The 22,073-nt window shown below is 44.0% G+C and overlaps 1 protein-coding gene across 4 annotated transcripts in view; it reads left to right on the plus strand.

Annotated features, from left to right (window-relative positions):
• LOC114103055 (S-adenosyl-L-methionine-dependent tRNA 4-demethylwyosine synthase TYW1-like) overlaps positions 1-22,073 on the plus strand; it is a 112,778-nt gene that overhangs the window by 32,003 nt on the left and 58,702 nt on the right. For all 4 annotated transcript variants that reach the window (XM_027948638.2, XM_071605338.1, XM_027948637.2 and 1 more), the window contains 2 exons: positions 8,140-8,258; positions 20,076-20,185. In XM_027948638.2, coding sequence (XP_027804439.2) covers positions 8,140-8,258; positions 20,076-20,185 — 229 coding nt within the window. The remainder of the gene's footprint in view (positions 1-8,139; positions 8,259-20,075; positions 20,186-22,073) is intronic.

The raw sequence follows: 22,073 nt of genomic DNA on the forward strand, positions 1-22,073 counted from the left end.
CATTTAGATTATTTCTTTAGAAAGAAGTCCTAGAAATGATATTAACCAATTCAAAGTGTTTATTTGGCCATTTATTATAACTTTCTGTGAACTGTTTCTTTAAACTTTCGTGATGTCTAGATCTCTCATTAATTGAATGTATTTTTTCTACTTTGGAAATTGCCCTTTGTTATTTATTTTTTCTGTTGCTGGGAATCTGCCCCAAGGCTTTGTACATGCTAGGTAAGGGCTCTACTGCTGAGCTACACCCTTCCAGGCCTGTTTGATATTTTCTTTTTTTTTGTACCAGGGATTGAATCCAAGAGCATTTAACACTGAGTCACATTCCTAACCCTTTTTATTTTGAGATAAGGTCTCAATAGGTTGCTCACAGCCTTGCTAAATTGCTTAGCCTGACTTCAAACCTGCAATCCTCTTGTCCTGAGCCACTGGGATAACAAGGACCATCATATCCAGCCCCTGTTTGATTTTTGGTATACTTAATTTTTAAAAAAAATTTTAATTTGTTCACCTTTGTGATTTTTGCCTTTTTTTTTTAAACCCATGGATTTGGAAAGCAGTAATTTCTGTCTTCATTTAGATTTTTAAAATGGGTTCTTTAGTCAGTTTGCAATTTATTTTGCTCTGGAGCATAAAATAAATATCTAAATCAGCAGTCCTGAGGTGTTCTTGAAGAGTCAGACAGTGACTGTTCTGAAGCACTCCCTGGTCTCTTGTGGGTCATGTGATCTCTGTCACCTCTGCCGTTGTAGCACAGACCCAGAGCAGCCCCCAGAGCAGGTGAGCAGACGCGGCCTGCTCCAACTCCGCTTCACTTACCCCCGGATGGTCGACTAGGTGTGGTCTGTGGGCAGTAGTTCATTAGTCTCTGAACTGAGGTCTTCAGCTTCCTCTCAAAAATCAGAGTTGGAAATTTCACCCTACTTGCAAGATAACGAATCATCTGGCACAGTTTCACGGGTGCAGGCAGAAGACTAAGCCTCTGGTCAGACATAGGGCCGTTTCTCACTCTTGAGTTGTAGTCCCCACAAAGCGGCCCCAGGAGGGCCAGGTCACTCTGCCCAGGCCTTCTGGAAGGGGAACCTAGACAGAGCAAACAGGAACCTTTGATAACTGCCAACAGTCCTGGCTGACATGTGCCCACTGGGGCTATTTCCTTTAATGGTAAAAGGCAGGAGACTCGCCTGCCATTTGCTCCAGAGGGAGATACTACTGTGTCTGTCTCCCAAAGGGGCCATTTGCCAAGCAGAGAGTGTAGAATGAAGGCAATAGGTGTCGCTGTCCATAGTCCACTTAGAAGAAGACCAGTGGAGAATCCGCTCCCAGCATTCCATGAAGACAGCTTCTCCCCAAGCCCATGCCACAGAGCCTGGCGGGAGTAAAGTCCTTGATTCATTCAGTGTGACTCTGCTGGGCTAGGATCATGGGGATTGAACCTAAGGATGCTTTGCCACTGAGCTACATCCCCAGTTCTTCTTAGTTTTTATTTTGAGACAGGGTCTCAATAAGATTCTTAGAGCTTCATTAAGTTGCTTAGACTTGCCTCAAACTTGGGATCCTTCTGCCTTAGCCTCCTGAGTCCCTGGGATTACAAGCACGTGCCGCTGTGCCCAGTTGTGGTTTTGTTTTCTCGGGTTCTTATTTTCCTTGAGGATTAGAATTCATGCATCAGTGAATCCAAAGCTATCTCTATATTTTTTCTCCATTTATAATAAACGCTTTTGATTCTGAGCATGTATGTTGTTCATAGGTCTTTTCCTTTTCAGTGCAGCCTGCGTGTGGAGTTTTGAATGGAGAGGCACCTTCAATGTAGTGTCTGGGGACTGCTAGTGTGCAAGGTGCTGTAGCACTGGGCTCCCTGCTGCCTCCCACTGGTGCACTGGGTGCTGTAGCACTGTGCTCCCTGCTGCCTCCTGCTCAGTGCTTGGCAGCCCCGGAGCAGAACACAGGATGCAGCCCTATTGAGCTCTGAACAGTGGAAAGAGGAGGGCTCTTTGCGTTGGGCCCTAGGACTGGAGGGACAGTGCAGCAGCAGGGTGTCTTACATCCCCCACCAACAAGAAGGTGGCATCCCCGACCTAGCAATGGAGGCCTCACAAGGCTCATTCTTTTCTGGAATGGGAGAATCAGGCAGACCCATTGTTACAAAGAGGATCTACAGGGACACAAAGACAAACAGCTATGGCAAGTGCTCTCCTTCCTTGCGAGTCTGGAATTTCTCTCCCTTGGGAAGAGATACCAAGTTGGTTGAGGGGCAGTGGAGAGAGTGTGTCCCACAGGCCCTCCCTACCCCACCCCCAGCCTGCATGCCCACCAGAGTGGCCTGTCCTGTGACATACTCTCCATCATTCCTGGGCTGGACGTTCCCTTCTCCCACCAGGGGATACTGTGGTGGCTGGATGGCTTCCACAAGAGGGACCTCACCAATCAGATGGCCCAGCCAGGAGGGCCTCTTCATCCATGTGCATCTGCAGCTGTCCTCTTCACTCAGAGATACTCGGGCTACTGGAGGGTCCAGCCTGAGAAGCTCTGCCACAGAAGCCTGCTGGCCTGACACCCCTCCTTCACTGAGAGCTCCAGCGGTCAGCCTGGGAGATCCTTTCCACCCTCAGCAGCACCAGCAGGGACCAGGGGGAGCCTAGGATAACGTTCATCGCAGAGGCTCTGAAAGTTAAATTGCCAGGGTCAGCGTACACGAAAGTAGGCCAGCATCCATGTGCTACACTGAAACAGAGTGACCACTGCTGAAGTCAGAAAGAAACAGGGTCTAGAATGTCCTAACATAACAGAGAAGATGTCTAAGGTGCAACTGAAAAGCCACCTGTCACACCAAGCACCGAGAAAATCACAGCTTGAATGAGAAAAGATGACCCACTGGTAGCACCACCAGATGGACCAGCTGAGGGACTCGGCTGGCAGGGATTGCAGAGTAGCTGTCATAAAAATGCTTCAGCACTCAATTATGAATTGTCTTTACACAAATGAAAAAAAATTAGATAACTCGAAAAGAAAAAGTTAAAGAACGAAGAGGGAATTATAAGATTGCAAAGCATAATAGCAAACAAACTTGCTGGCAGGTTCAGTAGTCAAACAGAAATAACGGGTAGAAGCATTGACCTTAACAGATCAATAGAATGTGCTGTGATCAGGAAAAATCAATAGAATTTGCCTGCTCTGAACAACAGGAACAGAAGAAGCACGAGTCGGGCTGTAGGGATCTGTGGGCAGGAATAGGACATCCAACAGTTACGTCTTGGAGTAGCAGAAGGACACGCAAAAGCGTCATGGTGCGTTGCTCAGCAGTGGGCACATGTCCTGAGGAATGGTGTGGTCAGATGATCTCGTCACGGCAAACATCTCAGCGTACCTCCTCAGACCTAGTGTGCGGCTCTCTGCAGGGGAGAGCTGCCGTGAAGGGGGTGTGCCAGGCAGCTGCCAGCGTAACAGGTGCCCTTTTACAGTGAATGCTTAGTTTCCTTTGAAACTAGGGCCCCACTCTAAGGTAACGATGAAGTAGCTTAGTAAACGTGGTCAGTATTGGGCTGTGCTGTCATGTAACTTGCTGCACAGTAGGTCTGTGTGTGCCTGCGTCCCCACAAGCATGCAAGTGATGTGCTGTGTGGGCATGTTGTGCTGGCTATGCCATGGCTAGATGATAGGCATTTTTTGGCCTCATCATGATCTAGTGGGACCACTGTTACGAATGTGGTTTGACTGTATATGAAGAAATAATGCCTAAAAATGGCCGAAATTTGATAAAAGACTTCAACTCAGACATTCAAGAAGCAAAGTAAACCCCAAATGGAATAAAGTGAAAGAAGTCCACACCAAGACACCTTATAATTAATGATCTGGAAACTGAAAAATAAATTCTGGAAAACTGCTAGAGAGGAATATATATCACATAGAGTGGTGCCACTTGTGCGAGCAGGTTTCTTATCTGAAACCTGAGGACAGGAAGGAAGTGGCACCACGATTTTCTGGGGTTGACAGCAAAGATCTCTTAACCCTGAATTCCATACCTGGCAAAGCAAACCTTCAAGAAGGAAGGGTAAAGGAAAAGTGAGATGAAGTAGATAAAGGAAAAGTGAGAGAATTTTCTGCTAGCACACCTGTCTTTAAAGATTGGCTAAAGAAGTTTCTTCAAACTGAATAAATGATAAAAGAAAGATTCTTGGAGCATCCAGGAGGAAGCAAGAGCAGTGGGAAGAGCAGAGATTGACATATGTGTAATCCATGATCATTTTTTAAAAAAAAATATTTTTATAGTTGTAGATGGACAGAATTCCTTTGTTTATTTTTATGTGGTGCTAAGGATTGAACCCAGTGCCTCACACATGCTAGGCTAGTGCTCTGCCACTGAGCTATGGCCCCAGTCCCCATGATCGTTTTCCTCTGGAGATTTATAAATCCCAAGAGCTAATGTTGACAGAGGTAGACTGAGAAGTCATGTCTCAGTTTGTGATACTGAGAACGAGCACTACCCAGCTACACAGAGACAAATTCAAAAGTACAAGGTAAGCTGGGTATGGTGGCGCACGCCTGTAATCCCCAGGGTTCAGGAGACTGAGGCAGGAGGATCATGGGTTCAAAGCCAGCCTCAGCAATTTAGTGAGGCCCTAAGCAAATCAGCAAGACCCTGTCTCTAAATAAAATAGAAACAAGGGCTGGGGATGTGGCTTACTGGTTAAGCACCCCTGGTTCAATCCCTGATTCCAAGCACACAATAAGATAGATTCTGAAAAATGCTTAAATGCAGTAAATCAAGAAATCAGGAATGAGAACCAGAGGAAAGAAAGGAAAACAAATAATAAAATGTTAGAACAAGTGCTGGTACTTGGGTATTGATTTCAGATGTAAGTATTCCAAGCTCACCAATGAAATCTTAGAGATGGAGGTATATGATGGCTCTTGACCCCAGAATGTGGCACTGTGCACTCAACCTCTCCAGCTGTAGCTGCGTGGGTGAATGGAGAGAAGCAAGGAAAGGCATGTCGTGCAGGTGGCCTTCCCACGTGCAGGAAGGCCACTGGGTGGGGAGAGTATCTGTTTACTCTAAAGGCGTCCCATCCTGCAGGAGAGCGTCACAGTGTGTCCAGTGAGAACTGCAAGAGTTGGACAGAGAGAGAAAATCCAAGGTCGCGGTTTGGGACTTTGAAACCCCCTCTTAGCAACTGCTAGTTCTACTGACTGAAAGAGCCAGGATGTGGAAACCCCTGCACAGGAAAAAGGATCATACTGACATGTCTGGAGCCTGCCACCTAAAAGCAGCCCAATGAGTGTTTTTTTCAAGTGCCTCTGGGATGGTTCACCAAGATAGACGGTGTCCTAGTCATGGAAAGAACCTCAAAAACTTTCAAGAATTGAAGTCATGTGGAGTGTATTCTTTGATCAGAATGGAATCAAGGCATCAGTAATGGAAAGATACAAAGTAGATTTTAAATATGTGTGCATCAAACATCCCTGGGTTCAAATCCAGTATCAAATAAGAAGTGAGGAAGGTTTCAAGTCAGTAATCTAAGATTTTACCTCAAGAAAGTCGAGAAAAACAAAAGGCAAAGTAACCATGCATGTGTGCGCATACCAGATGGAAGGAAGGAAACCTATGCAAGGAAGGACTGGTTCTTGGAAAATATGAGTAAAGTTGGTAGACTTCTAGCAAGACTGGCAGATTAAGAAGAGCAGATCACCAGCATCAGGAAGGAGACCAGTTAGACTGCAGGTCCCACATAGGGAGAATCACGAGGGAGTGCTACACACAAGTTTATGCTGATAAACTTGGCAGCATAGCTGAAGTAAGTCCATTCCTCAAACCACAGATTGTCCAAACTCCATCAGAATGACATAGATAATTTGCATAGACTTATAATATTGAAAACCTGACTTTGTAATTAAAAAGTTCCCCAAAGTGAAATCCCCAGGCCCAGGTGTTTCCCCGGAGATGTGGAATGAAGAGGTCACGTCAGTCTTACCTATTGTGTCTGCCTCTTTCTATGAGCACCGTGCCTGTCAGATCAGGACCCACCCTTGTGACCTCAGTTGGCCTTAGTGGCCTCCTTACAGGTCCAGTTTCCAGCGGACTGTGTCCTGGGTCAGGAGTCCACCACAGGGTGCTGGTGGGCTGGGTAGACAGTTGGGTGTACGATTGTGTGTCAGGTTCTCAATGAATAATGAATGAAATGCACAGCTCTCCAGACTTGCTTCTCAGTCAACAAGGTGCTTGTGGGGCTAACTTTGTGACTGTGGTGTGAGTGGACTTTGAGTTTTCAACGCTGTTTGCAAGATAAATTTTTTCACTTTGTTATATTTTATTAGAAACTTAAAAGATAGTATGTAGACATAGCTGTCCTGAACAATATTCTTCCTTCATTCCTTTTCCCCGCAAATGCAGGTGCTAAGTGAGATGGACAGGGGACTTCTTTTATCAGAAGGACAAAATTAAGACTTCATGCTTGCGTTAGTCTGCTTTTCTTGCTGTGACCGAATACCTGACAAGAACAACTTAGAGGATAAAAAGTTTGTTTTGGCTCATGGTTTCAGAGACTTAGTCCATGGAGGGCCAACTCCATTGCTCTAGGCCCAAGGTGAGGTGGCACTTGGCAGAAAGACATGGTGGGGGACAACAGTTCAACTCATGGTGGGGTCAGCAGCCAGGGAGCTGAGAGGCAGGGTGAGGTGTGCAGGAAGATGGCCCTGTCCAGGGCAGCCCCCAGCGACTCTGCAGTCACCTCCCAGTCCATCTGTCCACACTAGGGTGACTGACCTGGTCACAGCTCTCACAGCGCCACCCTTCCACTCTGAACACTCCTGCATTAACAGGAGCGTGTTGGGGACATCTCGTATCCAAACCCTAAGAATACCCACCTGACCTGATGATCATGTTGGTGTGGCTTCGTGCCATCGTCTTCCGTTTGTGCACAGCATTGTCATACTAGCACGCTGTGGATGTTGTCCCTCAGCGTCCACAGGGTGGGTTCCACCAACTCCCCCTATGTGGACACCACGGGCACTCAAGTCTTATGTGCAGTGGTCACTTCAATCACCTCTACTTGTGATACCTAGTATAGCGTGGGTGTCATCTCAGTCATTCTTATTCTGTGTCGCTTAGGAAATGATGACAAGGAGCAGAGGTGCTGAGCACAGTCCCCCAGCACCTTGGTGGTCGTGTCCTTGGCTGTAGAGCCCACAGTGCAGGACAGCTGCGTATGTGAGGCTGTGCCCACCCTGCCGCCCGGTGCAGTTCCTCTGAGGTCCATATTATCACAGTCACTGGGCCTCAAATCCTTGGCTGTCTGGGGTGCTTCCTTTGTCCCCTCCTGCCCAGGGAGTGACACCAACGACACTCTCGGCCTTCCCTTCTCCTCCCTGGCCTTGGAGTCTGGCTGCGATGGCCTCTCTTCCACAGCCTTCTGGGGCTCCACCACTTTTACTTTTGCTGAAATCAAGACTGTCCTGTGCGGAGCTTCTGGGTGCATCTTTCTGCCGATGCCTGGATAGCTTGATCTCTTGATTCCAGGCCTGAGCTGACTTTTCAGGTGGCCCGCTCCCTGCACTGAGGGGTTTGTGTGGTCTTACCGCTCTGTGCTGTATGCTTTTGTCCCTCCCATTAAACAGCGCTCCTCTTGGGGTCTTCTGTGTCCCACGAGCATGCTTCTTCCCTGTAAACTCTTTAGAACGTGTTCAGATTCTGTCCCTTCAGTCCACAGGAAATGATCTCCGAGTGCATCCCCTTTCCCATCCTCCCTTGTTCTCAGTGGGACGCTTTGGCATCTGAGTGCGGCTCCCATTGCTCAGGAGCTGTCTCGCTGTCCCCAGTGCTGTGTGGCTTTCTGCTTATGTTATCTGGGGCGATTCTGTGGCTTTGTATGTGGGGGTGCCAGTGGCCCTCCGGTGGTGTTACCCATTACTCAGAGGTAATGGATCAGAGGCGTACTTCAGGGGGTTTAAAGAGCCCAGGCAGGACCCGAACATCACAGTGTGCAGACTGTAGAGTGTTACACCGTGCAGAGACCAGCAGGGGTACTGTGGTCATGGAACTTGCGGCTTTCCCTTAAAGAGAGGACGGTGCCTTGGTGTTCTCTTTCTCTTCTCTTTCTCCATGGTTTTGCTCTAGTGACCTCTGGCTTTTGCTTGTCACAGTCAATGCTCCGGGGGAGAGGAGGCTGCTACAAACACACTTTCTATGGCATTGAGAGCCACCGCTGCATGGAGGCCACCCCGAGTCTGGCGTGTGCAAACAAGTGTGTCTTCTGTTGGCGGTAAGTGGATGTGCAGCTGGGGGCCGCGCCGCCCCTGGCGGCCTTCCTGCCCAGAATCGAGGGCCTGCGTGTGGGCTGCTCTTCTCTTGAGCAGGGTAGTGGGAGGTCGTCAGCTGCTTGTTGAAGCAGAAGTAGGTTTTAGCTACAGATCTGCTGCACTACAGCTTCGTTAATACTAATCAACTAATACTCATTAATACTAATGAGCTCATCAATATTCAGTGCCTTATATGTCTTTAATTATAATTCTTTACCTACATTTCATAGATTTCTATTGGTAATATGTTAATTTTTATTCAGTTAGAATATTTACTCATTTCCACGTGAATTCTGTGTAACTCAGTGAGTCAAAATAAGTTATTATTAAATAAATGTTACCTGTAATTAGGTTTTAGGAGGTTGTTTTTGTTATTCACTGTACACCCAATTGTTTTAATTTTTATTCAGTTAGAATATTTACTCATTTCCACGTGAATTCTGTGTAACTCAGTGGGTCAAAATAAGTTATTATTAAATAAGTGTTACCTGTAATTAGGTTTTAGGAGGTTATGTTTTTGTTATTCACTGTACACCCAATTGTTTCATCGTTGCGGAACGTGTTCTCTGTAATACAGAATTACTTGAAATTTATTGAGAAGTGCTGTGTGCCTCGTTATGTGGTTGATTTTTAAAACTATAACTGTACATGAAAAGTCTAAAACCTGTGTGTCTGATTAACTACATGGAGTTCTTTTGGTTTTTGGTACTTGCTAGGTCTTTCTTTTTGCTTCCTTTGTATAACTTCAACCTTATATTTCAGGCATGTTGTTCGATTTTCTTAAACTCAACCTTATTGAGGTCTGATTGACAGATGACAAAATGTTCCTATTTACTTAAACCTAGTTTGGCGAGTTTTGGTCAGTGTGCGCCTGTGGGACTGCAGCCATGTTCCATGGAATGTGTTCTTCACCCTAAAGCAGCTTCTCTTACCTTACCTGAGCCCCAGTTAAACTGATTTACTTCCTGACAATATGTATTATTTTTCTTGCATAAAAATGGAATTATCTGCGTTTATGTGTGTAGTTTCCTTTGCTCAGTAAAATGGTCTGAGCACCGTCCACGTTGAGTGTCCACGTTGAGTGTCGATAGCTCATCCCTTTTGTTGCCAGATAGTCTGCTGCATGGTCATGCTGCAGTTTCTAATCTGCTCATCTCTAGGTGAACATTCTGGTTGATTTCTTGACACATCAGGGAAAGAAAAGCACAGGCCAATACCCCTAATGAACAGGGAGTAGAAGTCCCTTGAAAAAATATTAGGAAAATGTATTAAAAATATGTTAATCTGATGTGCACCATGATCAAATGGGCTTCGTATGAGGGGTGCAAGTTGGTTCAGCTTGCTGATCACTTCATACTGTTTCCTTTTTTTTTAAATTGTTGATAGATCTTTATTTTACTTATTTATTTGTATGTGGTGCTGAGAATCAAACCCAGTGCCTCACCTGTGCCAGGCAAGTGTGCTACCACAGAGCCTCAGCCCCAGCCCCTCCTTTTTTTTTTTTGATATTTAGTTTTTAGTTGTAGTTGGACACAATACCTGTTTTATTTTTATGTGGCGCTGAGGATTGAACCCAGGGCCTCGCATGTGCTAAGTGAGCACTCTACTGCTGACTCACAGCCCCAGCCCTGCTTCCTTATTGAAGAATAATGTGGCCTGATTTAAAACCCTTGGCTTTCTTTCTGAGTTTGCAAAACTGGCAAAAACCCTGGGATAAGTAACAGATGTTTTTGGGAAATGACATTAGTGTAGGCCCAAGGATAGTACACTTTATGCCTTATGGAAGAATGGTTCAAAGTAGGTTTTCCTTTAATTAAATATTTATGTTATAGCCAGAAACAGCAGTGGTCTTTGTGTGGCCAGGTCTATGCATCTATGAGTAAGAAAATGAATGGCCATGAAATAATTTCTTTCATGTTAGGAGTCTTTTTTCCCCTTGCCTAAAGGAAAATGAAAATTGTTAGAGATAACCAATAATCTGCCTTTAGAAATACAATCTTTGAATAGATCTTCTGAATAGGTTCAATTAGGAAAAGGGCTTATGGTTTTACTAAGGCAAAATGATGTGAAACATTAACTCCTTTATCATTTACCTGGGGATCATGAAGACAAAAATTTTGTTATCGTTATTGCCTTTTCTCACTTTTAGAATGGGGACTAAAACGAGCAATTTCTCACTGAAATTTAGATTACTAACTGCTATATTAATTTTCCAAATTCTAATTAGACCTTGCAAAGGAGAATTTGTCATAGCAAACTTATTCCAAGACAAATTTGTTTTAAGTTTATCTTCAAACTGAAATTTTAGAAAGATCATGAGCCAGGGAATGCAAATTATTCATATATAATCTCTTTCACAAATTTTTTTGTGTGTGCTGGGCACCACAGCATACACTGTAATCCCGAAACTCTAAAACAATGAGGCAGGAGGATGACAAGTACAAAGGCAGTATGGAGAATTAGTGAGACCCTGTTTCAAAAAAAATAAAAAGGGCTGGGGATGTAGCTCAGTAGTAGGGCAACCCTGGTTCAATCCCCAGACCTTGTGCATGCTAGACAAGCCCCTTTAGTGTCCTTAGATGTAAGAAAGCTTTTTAAAAGTTCTGAACTCCAAGATGAGCATTTTAATGACCTTTTAAAAAATGTCTTTCTATAGATCATATTAGATGTTCCCTGTGCTTTATGAAATTTCCTTTGCCTCAACTATTATAGTAATACTACCATATCAGTCTGTTTTAACTGGAACCAAATATGTAACATGTGTAACCAAAGGTAAAATCTGCATTCAACTTTAGGGAAAAGACCATGAAAATACAAATAAATGCTAACATTAAAAAAAATAATAATAATAAAACCCTTGGCTTTCAAACCCTCTAGTGAGTTTCTGTTTCAGTTATTGCAGTTTGGTCTTCCTGGCTCCGCACCTCTCCTGGCCTCCATTTTGTCTGTGTATCTTTCATTGATGCCCTGCCTTTGTTGAGGCGTTGCTCTCCCGTTTCTCCCGCTCGCCCCATGGGCTCCGCCAGCTCCCTGTGTGTGTTGGAGGTAGTGGGATGAGGCCTGCTCTGGTGGACCTGCCATCGTCCTCAGGGAAAGCCTGGTCCGCGTCTCTGAGCCTGCCTGCGTTTCTCTTCATGCTTTGAAAGCTGCAGAGTTTGGTTAGTATAATGTGTTAACTCTGGAAATAAGATTCTTTTTTTTTTTAATGAAAATGTTTTTTAGTTGTAGGATTCTTGCTTTTTATTAAAATATTTTTTCAGTTACACTTGGACACAATATTTTTATTGTATTTATTTATTCTTATGTGGTGCTGAGGATCTAATCCAGCGCTTTGCACATGCTAGTCGAGCGCTCTAATGCTGAGCCACAACCCAGCCCCTAGAAATTGGATTCTTCCTACCCCTCAGGATTAGTTTATTGCTTCCTCTGGATTTTAGTTCTTTCTTGTTTAGTGAGTTGTCTAAACAAAAGAATCTATGCTTGATTCACTTACTCTGGAAAACTCTTGTGTTTAATGAAAAATTAAATAAGCATTTCCTATATAAAAGAGTCTCTTCCTTGTTATGTATTGTCTCTGAAGCCTGTCTGTTAAGCTTAATGGTCAGCTAATATTTTGACAGAGATTTTCTTAAACTTGTGGGGCTAAAGGGCCTGGGGGAAAACAACCTCTCCATGTCCTCTTGTAGATTGACCCTGTTGGGACACTCTTTTCAAGGTTGGACAGTCCACTTAGAGCTGGGCTTCAGTCTTCACTTCCTGTTTATGCTGAGTCAAAAGGTCAAGCACAGGTGACAGTTTAGGTCTTAGTTCTTTTCTTAGCGTGTATCCCATGATGCGTGAGACCTTTTAAGTTTCTGGGCTTCAGTGAGCACTCTTCAGTGTCCTATCTCTCTCCTTGTTTCCTCTCCAGCCATTGGACTGTCTGTTGCCTTCCTCAGCTATGACCCTCTGACCTGGTCAGCACCCGGTTGTGCATGTACCTGTCACAACCCATGGAGAGGCAGGTAGAAAGAGGGAATTGTATAATGCATTTCCTTGCACACTTATCATAGACAATCATGTTCCATTTACCTCCTTTAATCCTGTTTTGATACAAATGTTGGCCACCATATTGCTTATCTATATATACTTCAGTTGACAGGTGAAGTAAAACGTAAAAATAAGGCCTTTGAAAAAGAATATGGCAGCAAAGCTATCATTTCATATTAAGTTCTTTTACATGTTTTTCCTTTTCTGTTTGTCTAGGGATATGTTGAAAAGCAAAAGTGTTTTGTTGGGCATCCTGTTAAATCGGTGGTTTCTCCACTGGGGACAGAATTGCTGTATTTCATCACAAAGGGAGACTCAGTTCCCTAATTGTACAATAAAACAACACTACCTTTATTATAGGTTTGCTACAAATCTTAATTGCTTTAAGGGAGATTACATATGTGAAAGTGTTTTTAAACTATAGGGATGTACACAGATGTGAGTTTTTAAAAATGAATTTCTAATTTTATTCTGATAATGTGTGAAGTGGCCATGGATAGGTAAAATATTATTCAGAGGGATTTATTTCTTGAAATACAAACATACCCCAAATTCTCCGTTGTGTTTTATCTTATTTCTGTTTAAGTGAAAATTTTATTCTTTGAAATTTCAAATTAAGAGCTGTATTTGTCTTAAACAAATAACCTATTTAAAAAAAATGGGCAAAGGATTTGAATAATTTTTCAAAAGTGGTATAAACTGCGCTGGGAGAACATGAAAAGAAATTCATACTATCTAAAAGAAATAGCCCAAGTGTCCATTAACTGAGGAATGGATAAATTAAAGGTGGAATAATCATATGAAGGGATACTGTTGGCAGCAAAAGGAAACTGAGCAGTGATGTGCGCTGTGTGTTCAGGTGCAGGCGCAGGTGCCGGAGCCCAAAATGGGCAGGTGGGCGGGTCTGCGGGCCCAGGATGGGGTCCCACAGTTGCCTGGGCGCAGGCTGGGTGGGGGCTGCCTAGGGATGAGGAGTTTTTGAGGGTGATCTGGCGATGGATGCACAACTCTTCAAATACTCGGAAAGCCACGCGCTGTGTCCAGGTGGGGGTTCTGTGGTGTGAGTCTCTCAGTGACACTGTTCAAGTGAGTGATGTTTGTCTTCAGTGGGAGTAGAACCAGTTTTAAAATGTATTTTGAAAGGTCACCATGCATATGATAAAAAATTCAAAGCAGACAAGAAGTTACACGGTGAGAAGGAATCTCCCTTCCAGCTCTGTGCTGCCGCGCCCAGGCGCTCAGAGGCTGGTGCTGTGCGCAGACACTGTGGCGTGTGCCCTCGTCAGTATGTGCACGAGCACCCTCTGGGCCTCCCAGTCGGCTTTTCTTGCCCATTCTTGATATCGATCTTCTCATATCAAAGTGCCTCAAGATCTACTGAGAATGGGACTTTTAACCCTCTAAACTAAATCACTGTTTAGAAAGCAGGAGGAGCTGGGGACACAGCTCAGTTGGTAGGTGCCTGCCTTGCATGCACAAGGCCTGGGTTCAATCCCCAGCACCACCAAAAAAAAAAAAAAAAGCAGGAGCAGAGAAAGATGTGCAGTTGGTTTTTTGTTTCTAAGGTGGTTAATAAGGTGCATTCATTCCGTCCACAAATGTTTCCCTATTCTTTATATTTAGTAGGATCACAATGTAATTTTGCTTCAAAGTAGTGCTATAATTTTGATAAAAATTCTTACTTAAACTAAGTTTTTTTCTGACATCTGTCTGATAGTTTTTCCCCTTGCTGAGAATGTAGTCTGCTGTGGAGTAGTGCTTCAGCCTTACTGAACCCTGTGCTGCCACAGTATGCAGATGACACAGGCCCTTCCCAAGCAGGTTGCCTGAGTGCAGTTTGTAGTTTGCTTCAAGGTGAGTGAACTTAAGTTACCTTCCTTCACAGCTTAGTGATGAGCTCTCTGTTCTGTGGAGGCTTGGTGACAACCAAGTAACAAGCCCAAGCCACAGGCCCAGGCCCAGCAGCTGATGTGGAAAGGCAGCCAAGTGCAACCGGGAATGGTGGGCGCTTTACTTAAAAATCAGGTTTTTAAAATTGAAATGGCAGAGGAGGGGAGGTGAGTATTGATGCTACAAAGATCAAAGATAGAAAGGACTGTTATGATTATTGGGAAATTTTGGGAAAGCAGGCAAATCTTTAGTCAGTTTTGATTGTCAAAGTGATTCAAGAAGAGAGTCAGACTGAGTATCCAGTGATTATCACAGTAATAAAGTCAGTACATACAAATCTCACCTGAAAGAAACCAGGCCTGCATATTTATTTATTTATTTATTTGGTGTGTTGGGGGTGGGGATGAAGTCAGGGGCACTCAACTGCTGAGCCACATACCCAGCCCTATTTTGTATTTTATTTAGAGACAGGATCTCTCTGAGTTGCTTATTAGCACCTCGCGTTTGCTGAGGCTGGCTTTGAACTTGTGATCCTCCGGTCTCAGCCTCCCGAGCGGCTGGAATTACAGGTGTATGCCACCACGCCCGACCAGGTCTACATGGTTTTATAATAAGTTCCAGCTAACATTCAAAGGAAAGTAGCTCTCCAGTGAGTGCAGAAAGAGGGAGCCCTTCTGAGCTAATTTTAGGAAGCTAATGTAACCTTGATATGGGTTCAGCCTCCCCTGCAATGTTTGTAGTCAGAGTTATTCAGGTTTTGGGTTTCTTTGGATTTTAGAAAATTTTTGTACGCACAATGAGATATCTTGGGGATGGTTCCCAAGTCTAAACACAGAATTCATCTGTGTTTCACATACACCTTACACACACAGACTGAGTGTACCCTTATGCAGTATTTGTAATAACTTTGTAAACCAAGGCTGTGTTTTGAAAGTCTCCACTTGACGGTGGGGATGCACCTCAGTGATAGAGAGCTTGTTTTCCATGCATAAGGACCTGGGTTCAGTCCTCAGTACTGGAAAGAAATTGTACTTGTTGAGTTCACAGTGATGCTCACAGATTTGGATTTTGGAGTATTTTGAATTTCATATTTTCAAATAAGGGACACCTAACCTGTTCTAATCCAGAGAGGAACAGTATGAGAAATAAGGTTTGCAGGGCAATGTGATCATAACTGTTGGGGGAAAGTCCTGAAGAACAGACCAAGATGCGGAGCTCAGCACTGAGGAGGAACATCAGAAAACTAGGACCAAAATAGGGTTATTTATGCAAATACAGTTTTGAATTGCCATTGTAGCTGGCTGTGTAATCCATTCTGATCAATTTGCATTAAAAAACTTTTCTTTTAGTTGTAGATGAACACAATACCCCCTTTTTTTTTTTTTTTAATATGGTGCTGAGGATTGAACCCAGTTGGCACCCAGTGTGCCAGTTCTCTTCCTACAACGTGCTGTGCACAGAGTGGGTGCAGAACAGCCAGCACCTTGACCAAGTTTGGTGTTTAGTAATTCTCCAGGAGGATAATATGAAGGCAGCTATTCCCAGAACTTCAGCATCCCTCCGCTTTGGTGAGCATCTTTCAGACCACACATGTGCAAGGCAAACGCTCTGCCACTGAGCCACAACCCCAGCCCATGTGTTTGCATTTTTTTTTAAAGTCTTCTTTTTTTAGTTGTTGATGGACCTTTATTTATTTATTTATATGTGGTGCTGAGAATTGAACCCAGTGCCTCACACATGCCTGGCAAGTGCTCTACCACTGAGCTACAGATCCAGCCTCAGTGTTTGCCTTTTTTGATTAAAATATTTGGACATAGATTCTGTCAATTTATACTTCAATATGTGAATGTAAAAACTTTTCTCCCTAATGTTTGCAACATTGTTTTTTGTTTTTGTTTAGTGGTGCTGTGGCTGGGAACCCAGAGTCTCACATATGCTAGGCAAGTGTCCTACCACAGAGCTACATTTAGTACCAGTGTCTGTTCCCTTACATAGAAAGAAAAGTCTCCCATGTCAGGTTGAATAGCTAGCACAGTGGTTTCCTGTACACCTTTCCCATCTTCTGCTCCCGTTAGCATCTAACATTGCCCCAGAACAGTTATCCAGGTCCAGAAGGTACCAGAAGGAATGCTGATACGCCCCGTCAGCTCATCTGGAGGCCCCTGAGATGTCACCAGGCTCCCGACACTGCCCTTCTCTTCTGGGCTGCATGCAGGGCCCCACTTTGTGTGGTTGCCCAGTGTTTTTCGTCTCTCCTGGTTGTTCTTGACATTTTTTTTTTTTTTTTTTTGGGAGGAGGAAAACTTTATTTGGTGCTTATGGTTTCAGAAGTCTCAGTCCATAGGCAGCCAGCTCCATTGCTCTGAGCCCTAGAGGAGTCCCAAGTGTGTGGTGGTAGAAAGCAGCTTGGGACATGACACCAGGAAGTAGAGAAAGAGAGAGCTCTCAGCTCAGTAAGGACAAAATATACATCCCAAAGGCACATCCCCAGGCATCCAACTCGCCCAGCTGCACCCAAGTTGCCTAACAGTTACAACCAAATTAATCCCTTTCAGGGGATTAATGCTCTGATTAGATTAAATTTCTTATAACTCAATCATTTGTCTCTGAACTTTCTTGCACTGAGCCTTTGGGGGACACCTAATACCTAGCATAACATTCTACCCACTGGCCTCCAAAAACTCATACTCATCTCACAATGCAAAATATATTTAGTTCATTTACATAGTCTCAACAGTTCCAGGATTGACCAAAAGTCCAAATCTGAAGTCTCCTCTGAAACTTAAGGCAAACTCTCAGCATGAGCCCCTGTAAAAATCAAATCTAGTTACATATATCCCATATATAAAGGCACAAAGAAATGTTTCCATGTGAAGAAATAGGGGCATAGGAAGAAGGAATGGGACCAAAGTAAGACTAAAATCCAACTGAGCAAACAAGTCCTGTAGTTCCATGTCCAGTATCTGGAACACTTGGAATTACGTACGATGTTCTCCCCAAAGAGCTGTGTAGGGGGCTGGGGATGTGGCTCAAGCGGTGGTGCGCTCGCCTGGCATGCGTGCGGCCCGGGTTTGATCCTCAGCACCACATACAAACAAAGATACTGTGTCCGCTGATAACTAAAAAATAAATATTATAATTCTGTCTCTCTCTCTCTCTCTCTCTTTAAAAAAAAAAAGAGCTGTGTAGGTCTGCCCCTATGGCATTGCTGGTTGAAACCTACATGGCCTCTGTCTTGGCTCAATTTCTGCAGCTTTCCTCAACAGCATTCATGGTACTGGCATCTCTTAATCTTGAGGGTCTCCACTGTAACTTTAACTTTGTCCTCACATCTCCATGCATCACCCTGTCAGGGGCAGCCCACAGAGACTGATCCTGCTGCACTTTGCCTGGCTTCCCAGGCCTTCCTTTGAAATCTCACTGGTAGCTTCCATGACCCCCCAACTCCAGCATCCTGTATTCCTGTAGAATCAGCACAATATGCTTGATGCTAGATTCTTCCACCATTTCTAGCAGTAGCCAAACCTCCAGGGACCACAACTGCAGCAGCCTCTTGAGTACCTGGGTGGCTCAGCATTGTTCTTGACACTTTTGAGAAAAACCTGTGAGGTCTTTTGGAGACCTGGTGTTTTGTGTCTGGTGTTTGTCATGATTAGACTGGCATCATGGGTCTTATGGGTGTGCTCTATTCCTCCTTGGCCGATACCAGAAGGGACATGTTATCAATTTGTTGTTTATTACTGTTAATGTATAAGAAATAGATGGGAGTATTGTTTTGTTGTTGTTTTGCCTGTGAGTATCTAGTTGTTTCACCACAGTTTATCGCATAGACTATCCTTTTTCCGTGGAATTTCCTTTGCACCTTGTCGGAGCCTCGTGGCAGTAAATCTGCATCTGGCTTCTCACTCTGCTCTGTGGGTCTGTGTCTCTCCTTTGGCCAACACCACGCTGAGGAGAGCACTGCAGATTCAGAAGTTGTCTTGACATTGCGCACTGTGAATCCCATCTTGCTTTTCCATTTCCACCACTCTTGTAGCCATTCTGGCTTAATAGGGACTCTTAGATCACCTTACTTGTCATGGCTCCTCGGACTTGCAGTGGGTTCCGCAGGTCTGTGCGTCTGCCCAGCATCGGGTTTCCCGCGAGTGTGGCGAGTCTCTGCCTTCATCTGGGGCTTTGGCGGTCCACAGTTTTCAGCATATAAGCCACAGACGTTCTTTTGGATTCATACCTACTTATAAATTTTACTGCTATTTTAAATTGTACTTTTAGTTTCAAATTATAGTTTTTCGTTGTTGATATATAACTATAATTGATTTTGTGTATTTTAGGCTCCCTTTTAAATTCTCTCTTTTTTTTAATAGATTTTTTTTTTTAAATTTTCTGTGTAGACAGTCATCTGTGAAGAGAGACATTCTATTTCTCCCTTTTTTCTTGCCCAGTTTCACTGACCAGACCTACATGCTGAGTAGGAGGGGCGAGAGAGGACACTCTGCTGTTCTCTGATCTAATGAGTAAACTTTAATTCTTTTACATTAAGTCTGATGTTAGCTGTAGATTTTTGGTTGATCCCCTGTGTGGGAAATCTCCCTTTATTCCTAGATTGCTTAGGGTTTTGGGTCAAGAAGGGGTATTGAGGTTGTTAAATACTTCCGTACCTTGAGATGCATGTTCTTTCTCTTTTAATTCTGTTAATATGGTGAGATATGGTGATTGGGTTTTAAATGTTGAACCAGCCTTGTGTTCTTGCATAAGCACTGTGGTTTTAGTGTGTTTTAATTTTTATATGTGGCTGGATTCTGATGGCCAGTGGATGGTGGATTTATGTCACTGTTTGTGGAGGTGTTGGTTTGCAGTTTTCTTTCCCTGCAGTAGCAGTGTGTGTGCTGAGAGGGGCTGGATATGGGTGGTGGTCTCGGTGTTGAGCTGATGGGCCTGTCTAGTTGGCACCCAGTGTGCCAGTTCTCTTCCTACAATGTGCACAGAGTGGGTGCAGAACAGCCAGCACCTTGACCAGGTTTGGTGTTTAGTAATTCTCCAGGAGGATAATACGAAGGCAGCTGTTCCCAGAACTTCAGCATCCCTCCACTTTGGTGAGCATCTTTCAGACCATACTCTGGGAAATGGAATGGACACACAGCATGGCCTCAAGGAGATTGGTGATTTGGCCAGACACTCCCAGACTTGCCTGATGAGACAGAGTAACGTAAGAGAACAGATCCTTGTGAGCAGAGCTGGCTTTACCACACAAATGTGACAAAAGGAGAACTGTAGAAGTACGTGGTTCTCATCTGAGCAAACTGATGTGGGATGTGACCTGTTCATTCTGTTGATTGTCCAAAGTGTGGGGCTGGGGCTGTCGCTGTGGTTTTCTCTCACTGATCAGAGTGGAGCAGAACTCTCCTGATCTCGTAGGAAGTCCATCTCTACCCACTTTTGCTCCACAGGGAGCCCAGGAGACAGTTCCAGTAGGAGCTCTTGGTTCCTTCCCCAGGCCTGCACCCAGAAGCACCGTCTCAGGCCCTCTCTGTGATTTTCAAGCATGTGTCCATCTTCCTGCACTCATTTTATGAAGGTCGACTTAGATATGAGAATGTGGTGGTGGCAGGTTACCTGTGTTTGTGCTGGGCACGGTTAGCATGGTTCAAAGCAGTTTTATTTGTACCTGCAGTTGACTCAGCAGCAGGAGCTGGGCAGAGATGGGAATGGCTTCTCTGTCCACCCTGCTGCCAGATGTCATGACTGGTAGGTGCTGTCATGAACAGCTGGGCTCTTAGGAGGAAGCCATCCCTGGTTTGGGGGCTATCTCAGTAGATTCCTGGCCAAGACATTGTCACTGGAACCTTTGATCTTGTTCCTAGGCACCACACCAACCCTGTGGGCACCGAGTGGCGATGGAAGATGGACCAGCCTGAGATGATCTTGGAGGGCGCTGTGGAAAACCACCTGGACATGATGAAGCAGTTCAGAGGTATTCTGCAGAGGGACAGCAGCACCACTTGGAGCCTGAAGCAGTGTGGTGGGGGGATCGCCTCTTTGGGGTGTTTTGCTCTGCTGGAAACTTCCCATAGGGAAGCAAAAACATTGTAGAAATATTCTATGTATCTTAACCTTTAAAAATTTTAAATTTTATATTCCACTTGATGGAAAAACTGAAAATTCAACCTAAAGGCTAGCAGCTCGATCTGTAAGTTTTGCCTGGGAGCATATCATCCTTCCTGAGATGCTTTGCCATTTCTCTGTCCTGGTGGGCACAGCCTTATGAATGGCCTGGGAATTTTAGGTCATAGGAAAGTTCTTAAGTAATATCAGACAGTACTGGAAAAGCTTTTGTGGTTGAATGCCTTATAAAAAAGGACGGATTATATTGAAAGTTTTTTTCACGTAATCTATAGTAATACAGCAAAAAATCTGCCACTCAGTTTCTAGAATTTTCTGATTCAATTCTTTTTTTAATTATATTTAAAAGATATTTGAATCTACTAGAGATTCTTGGTCTCAAAATCTATTGTGTATTAGAATCACCCGGAGGGCTTGTAAATACAGGGTGAATTCTGTGAGTCGGAGCCGGAGCCCTCCTGAGCACCGCTCTGCAGAGCTGGGGTTGCAAATAGGTGGCTTCATCAAGCAGTGACTGTGAGTGATGAGCTGAGTGTGCTCCCATGCTCCCCACCACGTGTCTTATTGCCTCTATTCCATTTCCTTCCACATTTGACAGTAAAAGGATTCCAACAGAGGTTGCTCTGATTTCCTCCTGTGTTGTTAACAAAATGATTCCACATCAATAATAGTTCACAAAAAGCAGTCAATAAAGTTTTGCCTTGTTCTTTATGAACTAGGGAGAATAGACCTGTACATGTTTGTTTATGGGTAGGTTTTTTTCATTTACATTTGCAGAGATGCTCATAAGTATTGTAATTTTTCGCCTTGACTTTTAATCTGAATCATTTTTTATGGTGGGGTGGGGATAGATTGCTTTCTGTTATTTGGATAAAACAGGGTCTCTTACCAGACTTTTGGGAAATTAAATGAAAGTGTTGGTAAAGAACAATAAGTCTCAACTGGAATTTGACTACCTTTTCTTAGCCTTTTTGTTACTTTAGTTAATAGTGATTGTTGATCCTCAAATCACATACACAGTATGTTTAAAGGTAGCATCTTGTTTTTTTCTGGATAGTATATTCAGGGTTCTCTGGAGAAACAGAAGAGTGTGTTTCAAAGAATAGACTGAGAAAGAGATTGACTTGTTTATTGTAAGAAATTGGCTCCTGCAACTGTGGGAGTTTGGCGAGCCCTAAATGTGATGGGCTTGGCTGGCAGGTTCGGGACCTGGGAAGGGGATAGGCAAGAGTCCCAAGGCAGTCTGCTGACAGAATTCTTGCTCAGGGAGGTCCATCTTCACCTGATTAGATCAGGTCTCTCCACTTTATGGAGTATAATTTGCTTTACTCAAAATCCACCAGTTTTAATCCTATCTAAAAAACATCTTTGCAGAAACATCCAGAATAATGTTTGACTCAGCATTGGGCACTATGGCCCACCCAATTTGACACATAAAATTAATTGTTACAAATAGTAATGTCAGAAGCAGGAAATACCAGGATTTTTTCCTTTTTTTTGCTCTACTGAGTGTACTTTTGGTGTGTTCTTGAGGAGCTAGCTAAACCCTGGTGGGGGCTTATTGCTGGAAGCCCTGAATCTCCTGGGCAGTTGTGTCCCAGGCAGTTGCTGTAGGAGGAAGCAGCCCTGGGGAAAGATGTTCACTTGGGTAGAGTTTTCTCAGGGTGTCTCCTTGCTGAGATGCCCTTGGTACAGAATGGCATTCTGAGTTCTGATAGTAATTTTTCTGACAGGAACAT

Source organism: Marmota flaviventris, chromosome 19, assembly GCF_047511675.1.
Source record: "Marmota flaviventris isolate mMarFla1 chromosome 19, mMarFla1.hap1, whole genome shotgun sequence".
NCBI lineage: Eukaryota > Metazoa > Chordata > Mammalia > Rodentia > Sciuridae > Marmota > Marmota flaviventris.